The sequence below is a fragment of the Vitis riparia genome, chromosome 2 (assembly GCF_004353265.1).
Source record: "Vitis riparia cultivar Riparia Gloire de Montpellier isolate 1030 chromosome 2, EGFV_Vit.rip_1.0, whole genome shotgun sequence".
Classification (NCBI taxonomy): domain Eukaryota; kingdom Viridiplantae; phylum Streptophyta; class Magnoliopsida; order Vitales; family Vitaceae; genus Vitis; species Vitis riparia.
Window position 1 is genome coordinate 14,136,036 of NC_048432.1, and position 18,947 is coordinate 14,154,982.

At 35.9% G+C, this 18,947-nt stretch overlaps 1 protein-coding gene across 1 annotated transcript; it reads right to left on the bottom strand.

The window, feature by feature from the left end:
* Positions 1–14,791: 14,791 nt before the first annotated feature.
* Positions 14,792–18,039, bottom strand: LOC117932952 (scarecrow-like protein 22). Its single transcript, XM_034854280.1, has one exon. It carries the CDS (start codon positions 17,625–17,627, stop codon positions 15,204–15,206), a length of 2,424 nt encoding a protein of 807 aa, XP_034710171.1. The 5' UTR covers positions 17,628–18,039; the 3' UTR covers positions 14,792–15,203.
* Between the last annotated feature and the right edge of the window lie 908 nt (positions 18,040–18,947).

Sequence of the window (18,947 nt, forward strand, 5' to 3'; positions counted from 1 at the left end):
TTAAATAAGTAGGATGAGATTGGAATGGAAGCCACTCATCCCGTATCCACACAATTATTATCCTTAAATAGGATCTTAACCCCCAACCTTTGTCACCTTATAAGAATCTTCCTCATTGGGTTCAAGTTTTCCCTCGTTAGGGTTGCACATTCCACACCACAACCTACCTAATAAATTGTTTGCCTACCCTAATAGGTAATCTTCAATCTCCATTTGTAAAATTATTCTCCACTCTACCTAATTATAATAAACTCAAGGTTTTCATTTGCTTATGTTATCCATGGCTAAAACCTTACACCCACCACTAACTTGATCACAAATCCAAACCTTGTGTCTTTATAGGGTATTCATTGAATCAAAGTCCATATATTTTATGTATTCACCCATCTACCAATAAATTATATTCCACTAGACATGTCATGATTAATTTCTATTTCATAATCTTATTTTCTCATTTCCACATGTACTCTTCAATGACACCATTCAATCTTAGTCCCATCACACACGCAATCCACTTGTTGGATTAAGAAGTATGAATTAGTTTTATTGTGTTGCACAAAGGATGTCATGGGTTGAACTTCCCACTAAGTTCATGATGGTCAAGCCTTCACTATTGTAAGGATTGGGGATTCTTGAGTATTAGTGTGTTCTGTGTGGACGTAAGGATTGAAGATGACTTCGATGGTTGAACCACATTAAAATCTCTTATTTTTTTTTCCTTATATTTTCACTCATGTGTGTCTTTCACTCAATATCTTACTATAACAATCATGACCCCTTCCATTTTCCCAAACTTAGGCTTCATGTTACCCACTATTGTGACACCTTCTACATCTCATCAAAGTTCAAAATATTAGTCAACTCATATCTACCTCAGCAAACTCCTTGATGAGTACAATATGTGATACATGTTCTTGAGATGCTTAGATTGCAAAGTCTAATTCACCAAACTACTTTGAGTTAACTTAGATTGATGGCTTTGAAGCCATGAAATAATACATTCTTCTTCGTTGTTATTGAATTGAATAATGGCGAGTAGCAGCTAGCACTAAGATTAGCTGAAGCATTGTCGCAAAAGATTCTGATGCTAACCCTTTTCTTCAATCTTCGTTGCTTACTTGCGTATTGTGTTAATATCTTGGTTAAACAACAATATCATCTTTCTTCGTTGACTGTTGACAATGAATCTTATCACATGAGTGAGACGTTGGATGATGTGGTGTTGTGACAATGCCTCACATGTGCTCTTTTTTTGGTTTGAAATTTAAGGATTGGGAAAGTAACAATTGGAATGTTCATTTTATGAAATTAATTAAATGTATCAAATGATGAAGTATTCCTTACATTTTTTATAGTTGCATTTGCAATCTATGATAATTTATTTATAAATTTAATTATATTGGATATTCATAAGGAATTGACAATATAACAAATTGAAATATGGTAATTGTTTCAAGTATTAAATATGGATATACAATAATATTAAAATTGACACCGATATCAATCAGTAATAATAAATTAATAGATTTATTATAATATATATATATATAGAAAATAAAGGCTATGCTTAAATGAGAAAAACACCTAAGAGGGGGTGAATTTGGGTTTTTCAAAACTTTTTCAACACAACAAATTCAAACACAATATAATCAGTAAATAAAGAGATAGAGTTAGAGAATTCAAATTCGGATTTTATAGTGGTTCGACACTTCCTTGCTTACATCCACTCTCCTTAATTTCCTAACTGAGTGAGGGTTCCACTAGTTTGAAGCTTCAACCAAGCTTCCAATTCTTTACACTTGGATTCCGACTCCAATGAACTCTTACACAATCTCTTCAAGATTCAAACCTCTTGAAGGCTTTAACACTCAAGTTTTACAAGAAAGAATCCCTCAACCTAGCTCAAAAATAGCTCAAATACAAAACAAAGTTAGCATGACTCACAAGGGTGCACTAAAAGATATGCAAGTGATGGTTTAATGCACTAAGAAAGAAATGAGAGCTTTTAAGCTAAGAACAGGTAGGTAGACAATTGATTGCAAGTGTTCTTTTTTTTTTTATAAATGAAGTGGAGCTCTCAATTTATAGGTTTCTAAGCTCGGGAGCTAAGAAAAGCAAAAGGAAACTTTGACCGATTGAGCTGGGGGTCGACCGATTCACTAGCCGTTGGAGCATTTAATGCTTTGGCAGGTTACCGTTACCTCTATCAGACCTCAACCAGGAATGATGGAACCTCAACCAGGAAGAGGAAGTTATTGGATGAGGGAGAGTGTTTTTGGCACTCCTCGACCGGACCTCGATCGGACAAGGGAAACCAGTCGATCGGTTCCCCAACCGGTTGAGCCGGTTGACCAGAACCTCAATCGGTTCAGCCTTTTGGCCCTGAAAACCTATCTTTTTCAATTCCTTTCTTTTCTAACACTTAGGCAAGGTCTTTAGGTAAATTAATATGTCAATTTTGAAACGTTTTGCCTAAGGTATATTTGATAAAACTCGGGTTTTAATGAAATCAGAATTTTAATGAATAAACCGAGTTTTCAAATATGCATAAAAAGATATGAAAAAACTTAAGTGCACCCATGCATTCATCTTACATTCGTTTCTTATGATAAAAAATCTTTCAATAGTCTTGATCTTGTATCATTTTGGTCATTTGATGAATTTCCGAATTTATACTTGAGATTTTTTACCATTCAAACCAATTAGTCACTTAACCATGATTTGTTATCATTAAAACTCGATTAGGAGAACCCTTGGGCTAACATATATAATTTAATGCCATAAAACTTAATAATTGTATTTAATTTTTTTTAGTATATTTATAGTTAAATATTTCATATTTATTAATTATATTTAATGATTTAAAATTACGTGCTGATGTAACTAAATATTAAATGAAAGAATTTCATTTTAGATTTATTTGATCAAATGGGATGCGATAATCTCTGACTTGAGAGTAACAAATAAGGTTATTTTTACCAAAAAAAAAAAAAAAATTAAAAATATTTATATAAAAAATATGTTACTTTTCAAATTCAAATAGGAGAAGAAGAGTTAGATTTACAAAATTGGATCATTTCATCCTATTATGAATATTAGACTAATCCAACCTATGGTAATCACCCTAAAGGGGGGTGAATAGGATGATAATTTATTTTTCACAAATTTAAACTATATGAATGAAGAGACAATTATATGCAAGTATATAATAAATAATATAAATACAATTGCATATAAATTAAAAGAGTAGGGAAGAGAGAATGCAAACACAAAAGTTTATAGTGGTTCGGCGCAACCCAGACTACATCCACTCTCCTCTAGCTTCAATCCCGAGCTTGAGGTTCCACTAATTTAAGGCTTCCAAACCAAGCTTTCAAGCAATACAATTGGATTATGGTTTCAATTCACCCTCTTGGACTTTTGGCTCCAAGCACCCTTTACACTTCTCAAGAAATATCACACTCTTGAACAATCCCGCAAGTGATACCCCACACATGAGAAACTTCCTTTCAAAGGTTTACAAATAAAATGACCTCTCAAAAATCCTAACACAAGAACTTTAAGCTCAAATGATACAAGAAAAACTAGGATTGAATGGTGCACTAAAGATATGCAAATTTTGAAATAATGGTGCACTCAAACATACTCTTCCAAGGATCAAATATAATCAAGAAAGATTTGGGAAGATTAAACTATTTAAACAATGAAGTTTGGAGCATTTTTATAGAAGAGAAAAACCAAACTAGCCGTTTGGGGGTTCGACCGGTCAAGCTAGGGGTCGACCGGTTAACTAGCCGTTAGCATTAAATGCTTGGCAGGTGACCGTTAGCCTCAACCGAACCTCGATCAATCCTCGACCGAACCTCGACTGGGAAGAGAATCACCTTGACCGGGAAGAGAAGGCCACTGGGAGAAAGATAAACTTTTTGGTCTCCCTCAATCGGTACTCGATCGGACGGGCACAACCGGTCGACCGGTTCCTCAACCAGTTGAGCCATTTTTTGGCTCAACACCAAACCTTTTTTCAACTTAAAACCTTTTGACACAAGTTTGAAAAACATTTAACACAAGGTTTTAGTTGAAAATATGAAATCATCCGATTCTAAAGATATTTAAAACAATATTACTCTTAGATGATTTTGGTGCATAAATAAAGAATGAAATGCATGAAAGCCCTAGTACACCAACAACCTTACAAAGAGATCTTATGAAGCTTGGGTCTTGAAAAACTCTTCTCTTTGAGGTGGTCTTCTTCTTCATGATTTTTCATTGGCTTGATTTGTCTTTATGATTGCCACTTTGGAAATCGTCTTGCCTAATCACACTTGAAATATAATCATTAGTTCTAAACCTTATTTTGTTATCATCAAAATCAAGATTAACCAAACATTGGTTTCACACATCCCTTTATTCAATTAATTCTTTATTTTATTAATGCTTGAGTTCATCTAATTGCGTGTGTTTTTTTTTCTTTATCATTGATATAATTTTTAAAATATTTTTTAGTTTTTAATTAGTATATTTTATGTAGAGGTTGATACCAAGATCCATGTGTCATTTGAGACCTCCAGAGTCGATGACGGACATGGGGACTTTGAACCATGCATCTCATGCAAATAGAGACCTACTCATGCACGTCTCTCAAGTTCCTAATACTCCATCCCCCATGCCAGAAAATGCTCAGAGACCAATCGGAAAGCAACTTTCTTATCCTGGTATTACATCTCCAAATATTGCCCCTCCTGCTCCAAAACTTTTGTACCCGTCCCATGATCACTCACTCTCATAACAACATTTTTAAACCTAAACAACTCAACATTACCACCACTCACACCACAATTGAGATTCTTGAACCAATATGTGTGTCTCAAGCCCTAGTGGAATGCTATTGTTGAAAGAAGTTAACGCTCTTCTTTAAAATGGCACATGGGAACTCATTCCACCGCACTTATACTAATATTGTCGGGTGCAAATGGATTTTCAGAACCAAGAGAACCCAGGTGGCAATATTAATTCTGTTGGGATTGAGCCATATGGGCCTCTCAATCCACCAATTGTTTATTTGTCCCTTTATAAAGGGGGTGTCACAAAGAGGATTTGATATTAGGACTAAACCATATGTCCAACCAACTCCTAGTACAATCTGAGTTGGGACAAATAAACAATTGGTGGATTGAGGGGCCACGACTTTAGGTCTCTGGCCTTCCCTTCGGATGTGTTAAGTGTCAGCCATGTTGGGTCCATATGGCTCAATCCCAACAAATTCTTGCTACAAAGCATGCTTAAAACTTGTTTAATAGTGATTTTAAAGAATATTTATAATTTTATTAATACTTTAAATTAATATTAGAAACTTTGCCTAAAATCACTGGGGAATGGACTCTTAGTAGCTACAAGATTCCATGGAAGATCGGGTTTTGATTTCCACGCACCATTTACCCTAGTTATTAAGTCCACCATAGTTCGGCTCATTCTGATGAGTTGTGACTAATGGCTAGCCTTTACACCAACTAGATGTAATCAATGCTTTCTTGCTAGGTACTTTGTTTGATATATGATGTTTATATGGATCAACAATTGGGGCTTGTTGATACTCCTTTTCTGACTAGCTCGGTGTGTAAATTAGAAAAAAAAAAAAAGAAAAAAAAATCCATCTACCAACTACAACAAGCACCCTAAGCCATTTTCTCTTTCAATTCGACTTTGTCAACTCAAAATCTGATACTAATTCATTTATGTTAATGACATTGGCAATCAGATTTGCCATCAAAGATGTTGGTGATTTAAGTTACTTTCTGGAAGTGGAAGTCATCCTAATTGACAAAGGAATTTTTCTCTCACAACACAAGTACGTCCAGGACCACCATGAATGAACAAAAATGATCGGTGCCAAAAATAACTGGACCTTGCTATCTACCACAACTCCTCGTGCTCTGCATGATGGTTCAGGCGCCACTGCAGCTGCCACTCTACACCATACTGTCATTGGTGCTCTTCAGTATCTCTCTGTACGCCCAATGTCTCCTTTGCAGTCAACATATTGCAGTTAACCAAGCCATTCTCTCATCTCTTATCTTACTTTCTTTGCAATGCTAGCTGTTTCCGTACCAGAAATTGTTGTGCCATTTATTTAAACATGTAAGCATCTTTGTCCTCTCTTAAGATGCTTAGTTGAGCAAGATGAAACTAACATGAAGGTCGATGATGTTCATTTATAACTCATTAAAACTTGAGGTCCCGGAAAGTGTTATTGAAATCATCAACATTTGGGTTATCAACATGAAACTTCAAGAAAGAAGAACATAAATATTTTCATGACAATAATGTTCCTGCAATGTCTCCTTTTTCCTTTTTCTGAAAATCACAGACCATATCCAGTTCTGTGCAAACAAAAGCACCTTTTGCTTGAGCTTTATTGTCTTCGAGCCTATAAATGCAGTAGATGATAATCTCTTCAGCCCTATCTTGCATGCAAAATAACTATAATGATTGCATCAGCTTTTTGGCATGGTGTTTATAGTAAGTGCTTATCTTGGTCTAAAAAGGAGATACAAAAGTCCGCTTGAGAGTTGAGACATGTCAAAGTACCCACTGATCTTTTAGAGATGGGTGTCCCAAAATAGCTTTGATCACCCGAAAGTGTTTCCAATCATAATGTCACAGTAGATCATTTGTCTCTTTACCCTTTGGGCCCGGATTAGAGAAGTAATTTTTATCCTCCAAGGCCGAAAGAACAGTGGTGCGGAAAAGGTTTCCAATTAATTTTCTCTGCAACAACTGCACGAGACAGACTTTACATCATATAAGATACAATAGTTCAGTATTTAACAGGGCATCTATATTTCAAAATTCTGTTGGGTAGAGTTGATTTGGTGGGCATTCACTTTAGGCCATGGATTGTAATGAATTTCTTAGATTTTTTTGAGTTATGAGCTTATTGGAAACAGTTTGTGAATCATAAAGCATTAGAGGAGTTGACCAGGGGTCTAACACGTAGAGCAAAATGGCCCAATTTTGACATTTTTTAGTAGAAAGAAAACATCAGAAAGCATGAAAGAGATATGGGCAATAATGCATGGTTGATTATGGGATAAGAAAACAAAAGAAAAGGTGCATGAAGGAAGAAAAAGGAGGAGACCCATGGTTTGAAAGCCACCCAAGTTGTCCAAATGAGAGTTTCGTGGGGGAAAAGCTCCACTGAGTTGTATGGTCCAAAGAAAAAGAATATTGGTCCAGGATGGATCCCAAATGAAAAAATGAGACAAGCTTTTATGCATGTGTGTGTGAAAGAGAAAGAGAATGATAAGGGCGTTGGTAGTGCCTAGTTTTCAATGGCTTTTGAGATGCATGAGTGCTTACTTTTTTGGGTTTTTCGTATAAAAGAAAAGTATAAAAGGAAATCAAGGAACGCGTTTTTCCTACGCACACTAAGACATAAAAAAGAGAGAGAGATCGAGATCAAAACAACCATGGAAACTCAAAAGGATTGGATTGGAAAAGATATAGAGGCAAAGCATCTATAAAAGACAGAGAAGCAAAAGGTTTGTGTGATGGCAACACTTAACTTTTCTTCCATACCCACTCTAATCAAACCATACTTTTCCCCTTTTTAAGCTTTGCCCGTCTGCCTTTGGATGTTTCCACATATTGTTACTCTCCCCAATATTAAACATACAGCTTCATCATCTTTATTCTATCTACATGCATTACCTCTTATTTGATCACACATACCTTTCTAGTCTAAGCACATGAGTCTCTTCTCAATCAGGAACTCATCCCCCCCTCCATTTCCAAAAACTTTGGCACTTTAAAACTCTAAGAACTGTTTATATTACTGTTTCAAGAAAGGGTTCACGGCTACATGGATTGACGTAGTGATCTTTTGGCTAGCTTTGTCTTATACACAAAAAATGGTCACAGGTAACCCAATTTGGCCCTTGGGATAACATAAATTTTTACTTCAATTATTTGTTGAAGTAGGGAAGTGAGAGAGAGAGAGCGGAGATGGTGGGGTCAAGTAGGAGTTGATTGGTATGACCCACTCAACAATGCGGTGGGGTATATGATTGAGAGGTTGGCATGCAAGAGCTGGGTGGTGTCTCATGAGAGCATCTATATGTTGGCCCAACCAAATCCCTCACTCTGAGGAGGCTTGTTGATGACAAAAGCACATACCCCATTTACAATAAAAAGTGATCCATCATTATACTTTTTCTATGGGCAAAGGTGGTTTAGAGGTTGAGTAAAAAGTGTCCAGCGACCTTTAGATGCTGCTCATCACTTGATCAGTCCTGCAGAGGATGATCAGGTATTATCTCTTGCTTTTTCTCTCTAAAAGGTCCTGGCTAGGCTGGTAAGAGGCGATCCATGAGTGCCAAGTGCCCACCAGGTGGATTCATGTACGTGAATGCTCTACTTCATGGTTAACTCAACCCTCGACAAACTTCATTTTGCTTTCCGATTTTAAGAAAATTCCCGAGAGTTTGGCCAGCAATTCGTTTATAGGCACGTATCCGGATATTCGCGACTAAATTCCCATGTCCAAATATATTAATATTTTGTTTAATATAATATTTTATATTAAAGGTATTATTCATGCGTCAAAATTTAGTATAATAGTAATATATATATATATAAAAATTATTTAGAAAATAGAAATTTTAAAAAAATTGTACTAGGGTAAAACCGTAAAACATCTTCACAAAAATAAATAAATAAAATAACAACGTTACTTTTCCTCTGAAAACCGACCTCAGCGAGACGTAAGCCCCAGAGGCTCCTTTCGTAGGGTTCTGAAAGTACCATTGACCAGGACAGCATGGTAGGGAAATCATACACCCCAATCTTCGTACACGTGGCATGATCATGACACGATAAGCTATGAAGTGGGTCCCATATTAAGAGCTTCAGAGATCACCAGTCCTTTTCATCTCACTGTGCCACAGACTAGACGAGCCGTCGCGATCACTTGCTAAGGGGGTTTAGCGCTTCAGATCGTACGATTTCATCCATTCAGATATTGCCACGCGTACGTTCTTTTTTATTATTCGGGGCAAAGTTCTCAACCTTCCGCCTGTCTACCTTCTCCCTAAGAGCCAATCAAACGCAAGCTCTTAATCACGTGGGATTAATTATAATTAATCACGATTTATTAGGGGATTACCTATTACGTAATAAACGTGTGGCTATTTGGGCCCACCATGATGCAGTGGATCACGTCAATGCCAAGCAACGGCCTGGTGGGCCATTGAATCTATGAAGATCATATCAACGGTTGGTGTGACCTATTCCCTTTTCTAGCCTAGGGTTAGGCGGGCTGTTTTATCAATTATATTATATATATACGCCTAAAAATGAGTCGTAACAATAAAACTTTTTGGACGGCTTACGAATATATGCTTAGATGCAACGGAAAAATAATTGAATGTATCCTTTGACAGTAATTGAATAAGAAGAGGTGATTGAAAATAAGGGATAATAATATATTAATTTTTATTTTATTTTATATATTTATGATGAGACTAAATATTTTTTTTATTAAATCATAATTTAGTAAGACTGAATTAAACAAGGACTTAACACCCTCACTCACTATCATCCATATGGTCCTCCGGAAAACTAGATCTGATTCATATTCAACAAATAAAAGAAAACATGCAAATTAGGGAGAGAAAGGGAAACAAACGTGTGAATTACAAAAAAAAAAAATTGTTTAATTAAACTTATAACTTGTTACCAAACCAAACGCTAATACTATATTAAATTATTAATTTTTTAAAAATTTTAATTCTATAAAATTTGAACTCAATATATATACTATATTTCTTAATATGAACATTGACCATAGAAAAAGTCTATTTTATTTTTTTCCTAATAGTATACGTAAAATCAAATAATATGTAATTTTTTTTTAATTTAGCTCTCTTGTATTTTGTTTATTAATTAAAAATTTTGAGTAATTTTTTTTGTTTTTAAAACTTTTTTAAATGATGAAACTTGTAAAAACTTTGCGGACCCATGGAGGAAAAAGTTTCTTATTTTTATTTATTTATTTTCAAACTTTATTGTTATAGTTTTCTTGAATATTTCAATATATTATCTCAAAAATTTCAAATTCCACTACCATTCCATGAACAAGACAAGAGGTCTTTTCAACGCTTTTATTTATAAAATAAAAAAATATATATTTATTTCCAATATCAAATGAATTTCACATTTCTTTAAAACAACTTCGTCAATTGACTTCTCACATTCACACAAATATTTTAGTTGACCAATTTGGTCGGAATTTAAATAATAATAATAATAATAATAAGAAAACATTTGGAACATGGAAGAAGAAAGCATTTTTCCTTCATAAAAGAAAAAATGGACCACCACTGACAAATGACGAATGGAGGGAGTCACCATCTTGTGCATAATGCTCAAAATCAAGACCTATTGCCCAAATGGAGGGCTGGACCACTGGCGCACCCACACCATTTTCATATGGTTCATTCCGAGTTTTGGGTCAAAATGGCCCATTTTTGAAACTTAATGTTGAAAATGGGCACATTTTGAAACTATTGTTCAAAATGGCCTCTTTGATGCCACGTAGGCGCCACATCATTCAAAAATATTTTTTTTTTCGTCATTATAGTGAAAGCCGCAGTTGGGAAACGCGGCTTCATTTTTGCACTAAAGCCGCAGTTGGGAAATGCGGCTTCATTTTGCACTAAAGCCGCAGTTGGGAAATGCGGCTTCATTTTTGTACTAAAGCCGCATTTGCCAAACGCGGCTTCATTTTTTAACTAAAGCATTTTTATTTAAATTTAAAATTTAATTAAAAAATTATTAAATTACAATTTATGAATGAAATTTAAAAATATACTTAAATAATAAATTATTTATATTTAAATTTAAAATTCTAGTATTACTTCAATAAACATAAATTGATAAATAGAAGATATTATAAATGAATGTTTTATTTATTAATAAATTAATAATCTTAAAATAATAAATTTATATAACATATAAATAATATATAAAATTGTATAATTTATTAATTTAAGATATTTAATTTGTTAATTTTTAAGATATTAATTTATTTATATTATGATAAATTTATCTTTATCGAAATAATAGTATAGTAGTTAATAACTGAGATTTCAATTATAATAATTTTTTTTACTTTCCAATTTAATTAAAAACTATTAAATCACAATTTATTATTGAAATTTAAAAAATATACTTAATTAAAAATTATTTATTTATACTATTATTTCGATAAAGATAAATTTATCATAATATAAATAAATTAATATCTTAAAAATTAACAAATTAAATATCTTAAATTAATAAATTATACAATTTTATATATTATTTATATGTTATATAAATTTATTATTTTAAGATTATTAATTTATAAATAAATAAAACATTCATTTATAATATCTTCTATTTATTAATTTATGTTTGTTGAAGTAATACTAGATTTTTAAGTTTAAATATAAATAATTTTTTATTTAAGTATATTTTTTAAATTTCAATCATAAATTATGATTTAATAGTTTTTAATTAAATTGGAAAGTAAAAAAAAATATTATAATTGAAATCTCAGTTATTAACTACTATACTATTATTTCGATAAAGATAAATTTATCATAATATAAATAAATTAATATCTTAAAAATTAACAAATTAAATATCTTAAATTAATAAATTATATAATTTTATATATTATTTATATGTTATATAAATTTATTATTTTAAGATTATTAATTTATTAATAAATAAAACATTCATTTATAATATCTTCTATTTATCAATTTATGTTTGTTGAAGTAATACTAGAATTTTAAATTTAAATATAAATAATTTATTATTTAAGTATATTTTTAAATTTCATTCATAAATTGTAATTTAATAATTTTTTAATTAAATTTTAAATTTAAATAAAAATGAACTAAAGCCGCGGTTGCCAACCACGGCTTTAGTTAAAAAATGAAGCCGCGTTTGGCAAATGCGGCTTTAGTACAAAAATGAAGTCGCGTTTGCCAACTGCGGCTTTAGTGCAAAAATGAAGCCGCATTTCCCAACTGCGGCTTTAGTACAAAAATGAAGCCGCGTTTCCCAACTGCGGCTTTAATGCAAAAATGAAGCCGCGTTTCCCAACTGCGGCTTTCACTATAATGATGAAAAAAAAATATTTTTTAATAATGTGGCTGGCGCCTACGTGGCATCAAAGAGGCCATTTTGAACAATAGTTTCAAAATGTGCCCATTTTCAACATTAAGTTTCAAAAATGGGCCATTTTGACCCAAAACTCGTTCATTCCTCTATTTCACCCTCACCCTGTTGAAAGCTCCACCATGCCCCACCAACCTAGCCAAAGCGATGGGAGCGTGTAAGTTGTAACAGCGCGTGGCTCGGGTGTCTGAACCCTCCTTTGGTTAACATGTAAATCAAATTTAAGACTTAAGCAACTGAATTAAAGAATAAACTATGAACCATTATCGAGGTTGTTAGGGAGGATTAATTTTTATGGAAGTTGGTTTTCAACGAAACCGACGTTTTCCTTTCCTTTTGCTAGTTAAATTTTCATATTTTAATTCGTGGCAGACCATACTCTGCATGTTCTCATGAATTTTATACTATAAGATTTCAATTTTAGAGATTAATATTATATGAACATCATTGCCACCTGCAATGTGATCTATCTTAGCTTTTGTTAAAGAAAGGTTCAAAAGGGAGTAAAGTATTGGAGCAAAAGATCAATCAAACATGAGGCATGTGGCTTGATTAGGAGAAGTCTAAAAAAATAAGGCCAGGAATAGTAAATTCAATGTACTATAGGACAGGCAATTGTCTGCATATAAAAATCAAAGGTGGTCGCCTTAATAATTGTTCTTAAACAAAATTTTATTTGAAACAAGTAAAGAGAATGACGCGTTACTAGTTTGGTTACATGCATGGAGGATTATTTTATATAAGGAGGAGCGGCGCCTAAATTCAACATAAGCATGTTATGTTTAAGTGTAGGCATATGATTGTTGGGAGAGTTTCGAGATATTTTGATCAAATTGAGGTGTCATTGTATTCACTATCTTCCAAGGCTATGCTATGTAGTTGTGGTCTTTGTTTTTACACAAGTACACACTAAAAGTTCCCTTTTTTTGGGTGGGGGGGGACAATTACATGCAGGTCTCTTTTGTTTTGCTACTCAAAATCACAAGACTCCAGGACCCTACCACAGAAAACATCCCCCCCACCAACCCACTATAAGGTGGGAGTCTGATGAGAAGCCAAACTCCCTTATTTTGGTAAATTCCCTTGCTACCGGAGTGGGTTGAACTCTAAAGATTTACCACCCATTTCACACAAACATGGCAGAACTAACTGAAGTGGAGTACTTCTAGGGCTCAAGGAGTGAGCTATATTATATCGCCTGGATGAGGGTTTGCCGTTTGGAAAGTTGACTGTGGAAGATGAAGGCATTACCATCACGACCACCAACCTGAAAGTGGACCCTAAGGTGATATTAATTTGCCTGCTTACAGCATTGATCAAGAGAACCTGATTTCAGTTTGCCTTCCTGCACCTAAGAGTTTGATAGCATGAGAAGTTGGTGATGTTGCGGGGCTTAAGAGTTAAGACCGCTACTTGATATTCATGTCACTGAGTGAAACAAGAGAGTATAGGGAAGCTTTTGGATTATGAAGTGATCATCTATTGTTGTTTAATAGAGAAGGGATTCACTTCAAGGTAGAGTGAAGGCTAGAACATGATTGATTAAAGTTCTGCTCTGAAGTACTTTCTAGGGCTAACTGCAAACAGAATATGAATAATCAACAAAGCTCAAACTAGGCTAGTTTTCATTCTTCTTTATCAGAGATGACTAATTTAATCTGAATAAAAGGCTAAAAACTACCAATCTAAAGTGAATAATTTAGCTCATTGAACATAGTGGCACTGGTGGGCACTAACCGACAGCATGTTTTGACAGGCTCAGAGATATCAGCTCAATGAAGATATAATCTGTGACTGATAGTGGTACATTCACAACTCCACTATAAAAGGCTTAGATCACATACAGGAAAACAAAAAGGTCATTTTAGAAGAGTAGAATAAGGGCTCACATTTCTAATCTTCTTGTTTTAGTGATTAACTGCAGCTGCTTACAAAGTTCATGGAACCTTATGGGAAAGCCATAGCCATCAGGCCAGACTAGATCAATCACAGTAAAAAATACTTGAAACTTCTACATTTGGAGGAGAACGAGTGCCACAAAAACAACCAAATTAAAAAATGGGGTGAGTAGTGGCCAAAAGATGCCAGGGGAACAAAATCGGCATCTGGTCTAAATATTCCAAATGATCAGCTTCTACATCTAAAAACTTCTTTATCAACCATCAAGGTAGCAAAGGTAAAGAAAGCAAAGCATTTAAAGTGTTCTTTAAAATGACCCTAAATACGTTGACCCTAAAACCCTCAATGCCTAAAAAATTTGTTTGCACAATGGCTACCTAGAGAGTTCCATTTGAATAGGGCAAGAAGAGGAAAAATCTTCCGAGGGGCAGTAGTTATTTCAATCTCACTGCATGAAATGCGACTACATGGAATAGTAACCTCGGTATAATTCCCCACATGCCAAACAGAGCTGAACTACAATGTGCAACAAATACAATACTTGACTAAAAAGAAGAAAATGAAACCTTCTTTGATGGATTCAACATAAATTAAGATATTAGAGTTTATGCATCAAATTAAGCATCAAATAGTAAATTTAATCATATTCATGATCACAAAGACAAACCAAAATTCTGGCAGGTTAAGTTCATCTTCCATTGCTGATTCTCCTTTGTGAACAAATATACAACAAAATATCACCACCTTAACCAGATGAAAGTTTGGCTTCTCATCATCATTAAAACAATAAAACACCATATATCGATACCCATGTTCAAGAAAAAGATTAATGAAAGAAGACTACTCAAATTCTAGTTAAATGTTTTGTTTTACTAGGAAACCAGTCTATCTAGTTGAGATAGATGACAAGCAAAGGAGATTCACAAGCAAGAGCATTCACAAGAATTAGGTCACAAAACAGGTGCCAGCTCCATAGTTAGAGATTTATTGATTTAATATCAAAGAAAATAAGTCGGCACCTCTATAGAGAAAAGTGAACCGCTCCGAGACTCTCCTGCCTGCCAAATTGCTGATCCTCAGCACCTCCAAGCAGAAGCCGAGATAAGCTCCCGATTCTGCCAGCAGAGAATGAGCAATGCCTGACGCTTCTCAACATGAAATCCCCTCACAAGTGTCCTCTTCACCACACAATCTGCTTGACTTTCGGTGAAGTTACTGAAGGGTACAGGTGTGAATCCAGCTGAGGCAAAGAGTGTTTTCCAAGGAGGCATTTTGTCAGGGGAACGGAGTCGACCCAGAGTAGTGCTTTCTATCCTCGGCTGGAAGAGGAACCTCTCAATTTTGCTTACAGTGTCTGTCATCGCATTAGTAGCATCAAGAGATTCCAAGAGGTTGGTGTAGGATTGGATGCCATGCAGGAGATGTTGCTGCAATGGGAGGTCACCTCGATCACAACCTCTATCCAAAGAGACCATAAGCTTAGGTGAGAGCTGCTTTATAAAACGCAGGAGCAAGGGCAGGGCAGCCGGGTGATTGGAAGAGGACCAGATAGGGAAATTCACCACAATTGCCTCATTATCAGAGGTTTGAAAATAAGGCATTGAGTAGGAAACGGGGTCGAAGGAATCAAAGTTCACCACTTGAAGCTCAAAGGCAATTCCAATTTCATCAGCAAATAGTGTTAGATTTTCACGCAAAAGCTTGAGCTCCAGGGGATGGTGGGTGGTGGAAGGAGAGGCAAAGGCTGTAATTTTCAATGATGGGGCACCCCTATTCCTCACAGGAAGCTCCTGCATAAAGGAAGCCCATTGCGCACCAAACCCGATATCAAAGTCTATAATGTGGATTCTGTCAGCATCATCAAGAGCTTCCAGGAGGGCTTGGTTGCAAGTGAAATTTGCAAATTGAATAAGAGGAGAGACATCAGAGAACACCTTGTAAGCACCCATCTTGAAGATGACGTCAAATGGTGTGGGACTCCTTAGTGGAGGGGAGGCAGCTGGGTTGTTATTCATAAGGATCAGTTGCAAAGCCTCCTTGAAGTAGAAAGCAGCCCTCTGAAACGGCTTTCCTTCCGGGGAGAGCTGATGATTGAGCCGCGCCAATATCCCTTGCGCGATTGAGAAATTCCCAGTGCCTACCAGCTCTGCTGCCTTGCAGAGCTGGTCCAGCAAAACCTGTTGTTGTTGTTGCTGCTGCTGCTGGTGATGGGATTGGGGCGCCATTTCTTCCCCGCCTCCCACCATCTTCTGCTTGCTCAACATCAACGGCTTCTGCTGAAGCTGATGTTGTGGAAGCAATTGCAGCTGGTTAGTGAAACACAGTGGCTGCTGCTGCTGTCTTCTGAGTAAAAACTCATGACCCAGATCAGCAAAAGGGACTTTTGGCATCTGAGAGCTCGGGTCCAGACCGCCAGGGTTGTGCCGCTTGGCTTGAGGCGGCTGAAGGAGGTGGTGCTGGTCTTGTTGGGTGTAGGGCGGTACCGGAAAATAGTTAGGATTTTGGGACTGTTGATGGTGATTAATTGCCGGTTGTGTATTGAAAATCTGAGGCTTTTCTTCAGGGGTTTCCAGCTGTTGCTGTTGCTGCTGATAAATCATACCAGGAGATAACGAAACTGGTAAAGGAAGGTTGTTGAGTGATGCTGAGAAAACGGGATTTTGGGGATTATAGTTATTGTTCAACCCAACAGTAGAAGCTTTGTAATTAACAACCCCTGTGGAGAGGTTCTGTGCGATTGAAGCAATCTTTCCATTGTTGTTATTATTTGCAGAAAACCCAGAACCACCGATACCTAAAAAAGACGGATTCAAGGTTGTGATCAGATTACCAGTGGCCGGAGCGCCTGAAGCTTCAAACACGGCACCGCTGTGATCGAGCATTCCCATCCCGGCATTGCCGTCAAACTCCAGAGGATTTCCTCCACTCTGCAAGAGATGTTTCAGACCGAATGACGGGTCATCGACGTCGCCGGAGATCCATCGGAGAAGCGACTGCTCATGGCCCGGCGAAGCGGCTGCCGATTCCGATAACATGCTCTCCCAATCCTCCAGCCCAAGCCCAAGACCCCCACATCTCTCTTCTCCGACTCCGCCGGCAACAAGCTCCACCAGTCCACTCGTTATGGGCTGGAGCTCCGCCGCCCACTCGTCCTTCCGGCTACCACCACCAGAAACGCCGCCGAGGTCAGGTGGGTTTGTCTCCAGCGGCAAAGAAACAGGCCATTTTTGAAGACAGTTGTCAGAAACCAGAGGCCCTGCTGCCACGCCGGGTATGTTGTCGGCCGAACCACCACCACCAACACCAACACTACCAGTACTTCCTCCTCCTCCGGCGAAAGACGAAGCCAGCGTCGATGTGGATGTCGATGTCGGAGGGCTTGGGCTTCTTCGCGTATCCAAAACAGAGGTGGGTTCGTTGCTCAGAAAGCTAAGAACCTCTTCTTCTTTCCACTTCTCCAACACTCCCTGCCCCTGAAAATTAAAGGGTATACCTCTCATCTAAAAAAAGACAAAACAAAATCACAGAAAAAATTAAATGTTCTTGAAATATCAGAGAAAAAACCCCCCAAGATTGTAGACCAAAAAGGTGGGCTCGGTGGCTTCAGTCCCACCAATCATATTCCTTATTACAAAACGCCATGAATCTCCTCCAAGACAAGAGAAACAAAGCCACACCCATTTCACCAAAAAAACATATGCTGCCACTATTTCAAACCCCTCCAGCTTTTTCTCTTCCTTTTGAGTTCCATATCTATTCCTTCCTCCATCACCATTTCACCTCCATATCCTCTGCTTTCTCTCTCTCCGTCTCTCTCCTCTTCTACTCTTTCTCTCTGTACCCCCTCCTCTATTCTGTCATGGATGCGTGCATCATAGACCAAAAAAAAAAAAAAAAAGAAAGTAATAAAGTGCCCTCCCTCTTCTCTCCATATATCTCTCTGTTACATATTTATATTTATATTCATATATATATATATATATATATATATATATATATATATTGCTCTCTGCTCCTCTCTGCTCCTCTCTCTCTCTCTAAATTCTAATTATGCATTTTTCCTTCTCATTCAATATTTCTGGATACATTTCTCTCTCTTTCCCTCTCCCTCTCCCTCCAGTGTTGCTGTCAACCTCCACTACAGTGGTATTCTAGTCGTTCTCTTTCACATGGATAAACCGGGCGCTACCCTTTTTCATCACAACTGTGAAAATATCATTTTTACCCCTCTCCATATCACATACCGCGCTCCTATTATTGTACTTTCCTCCACATTGAATGAGTGGTGGCTCGTAAAATGGGCGCCCAAATCAAATCATTATATTATTATTTTATTGTTCTTGCACAGAGTGAACCCAATGGACCGGGCCGTAATAAAAGCGAAAGGCCGCAGCGCAACTGAAAAAGGAGAGGGTGCCACTATTACTGTTATGCCCCTCCACTATTTTCTTTTTTTTGCTTATAAAGGCCTTATTTCTTCTCAAATTTTATGTTTTCCCGGACATGTCCTCTAGACCCAAAATAGTGAGGCCATGATTGATATGAATAAAAAATATTTCAAATTTTAAAATTTATATATTTTTATGTAAAAACAAATAAAATAAATTTGAAAAAAATATAAATTTTAAAATTATTTTTTATTTACTTTCATTCAATTATTTAACTTAAAAAATTAATATATTTTTTTATTAAAAAATACACTTTTGAGAATTTATTCTAAAAACATTTTGTTTTTTAAATAAATATAAAGTATTTTTCAATTTTTTGTATACTATTCTAAGCAATATTTGAAAATATAAAAAATATTTTAAAATTTTTCT

Coding starts and splice junctions, on each gene's coding strand:
- LOC117932952 (XM_034854280.1), bottom strand. CDS start 17,627: ATGAGAGGTATACCCTTTAATTTTCAGGGGCAGGGAGTGTTGGAGAAG.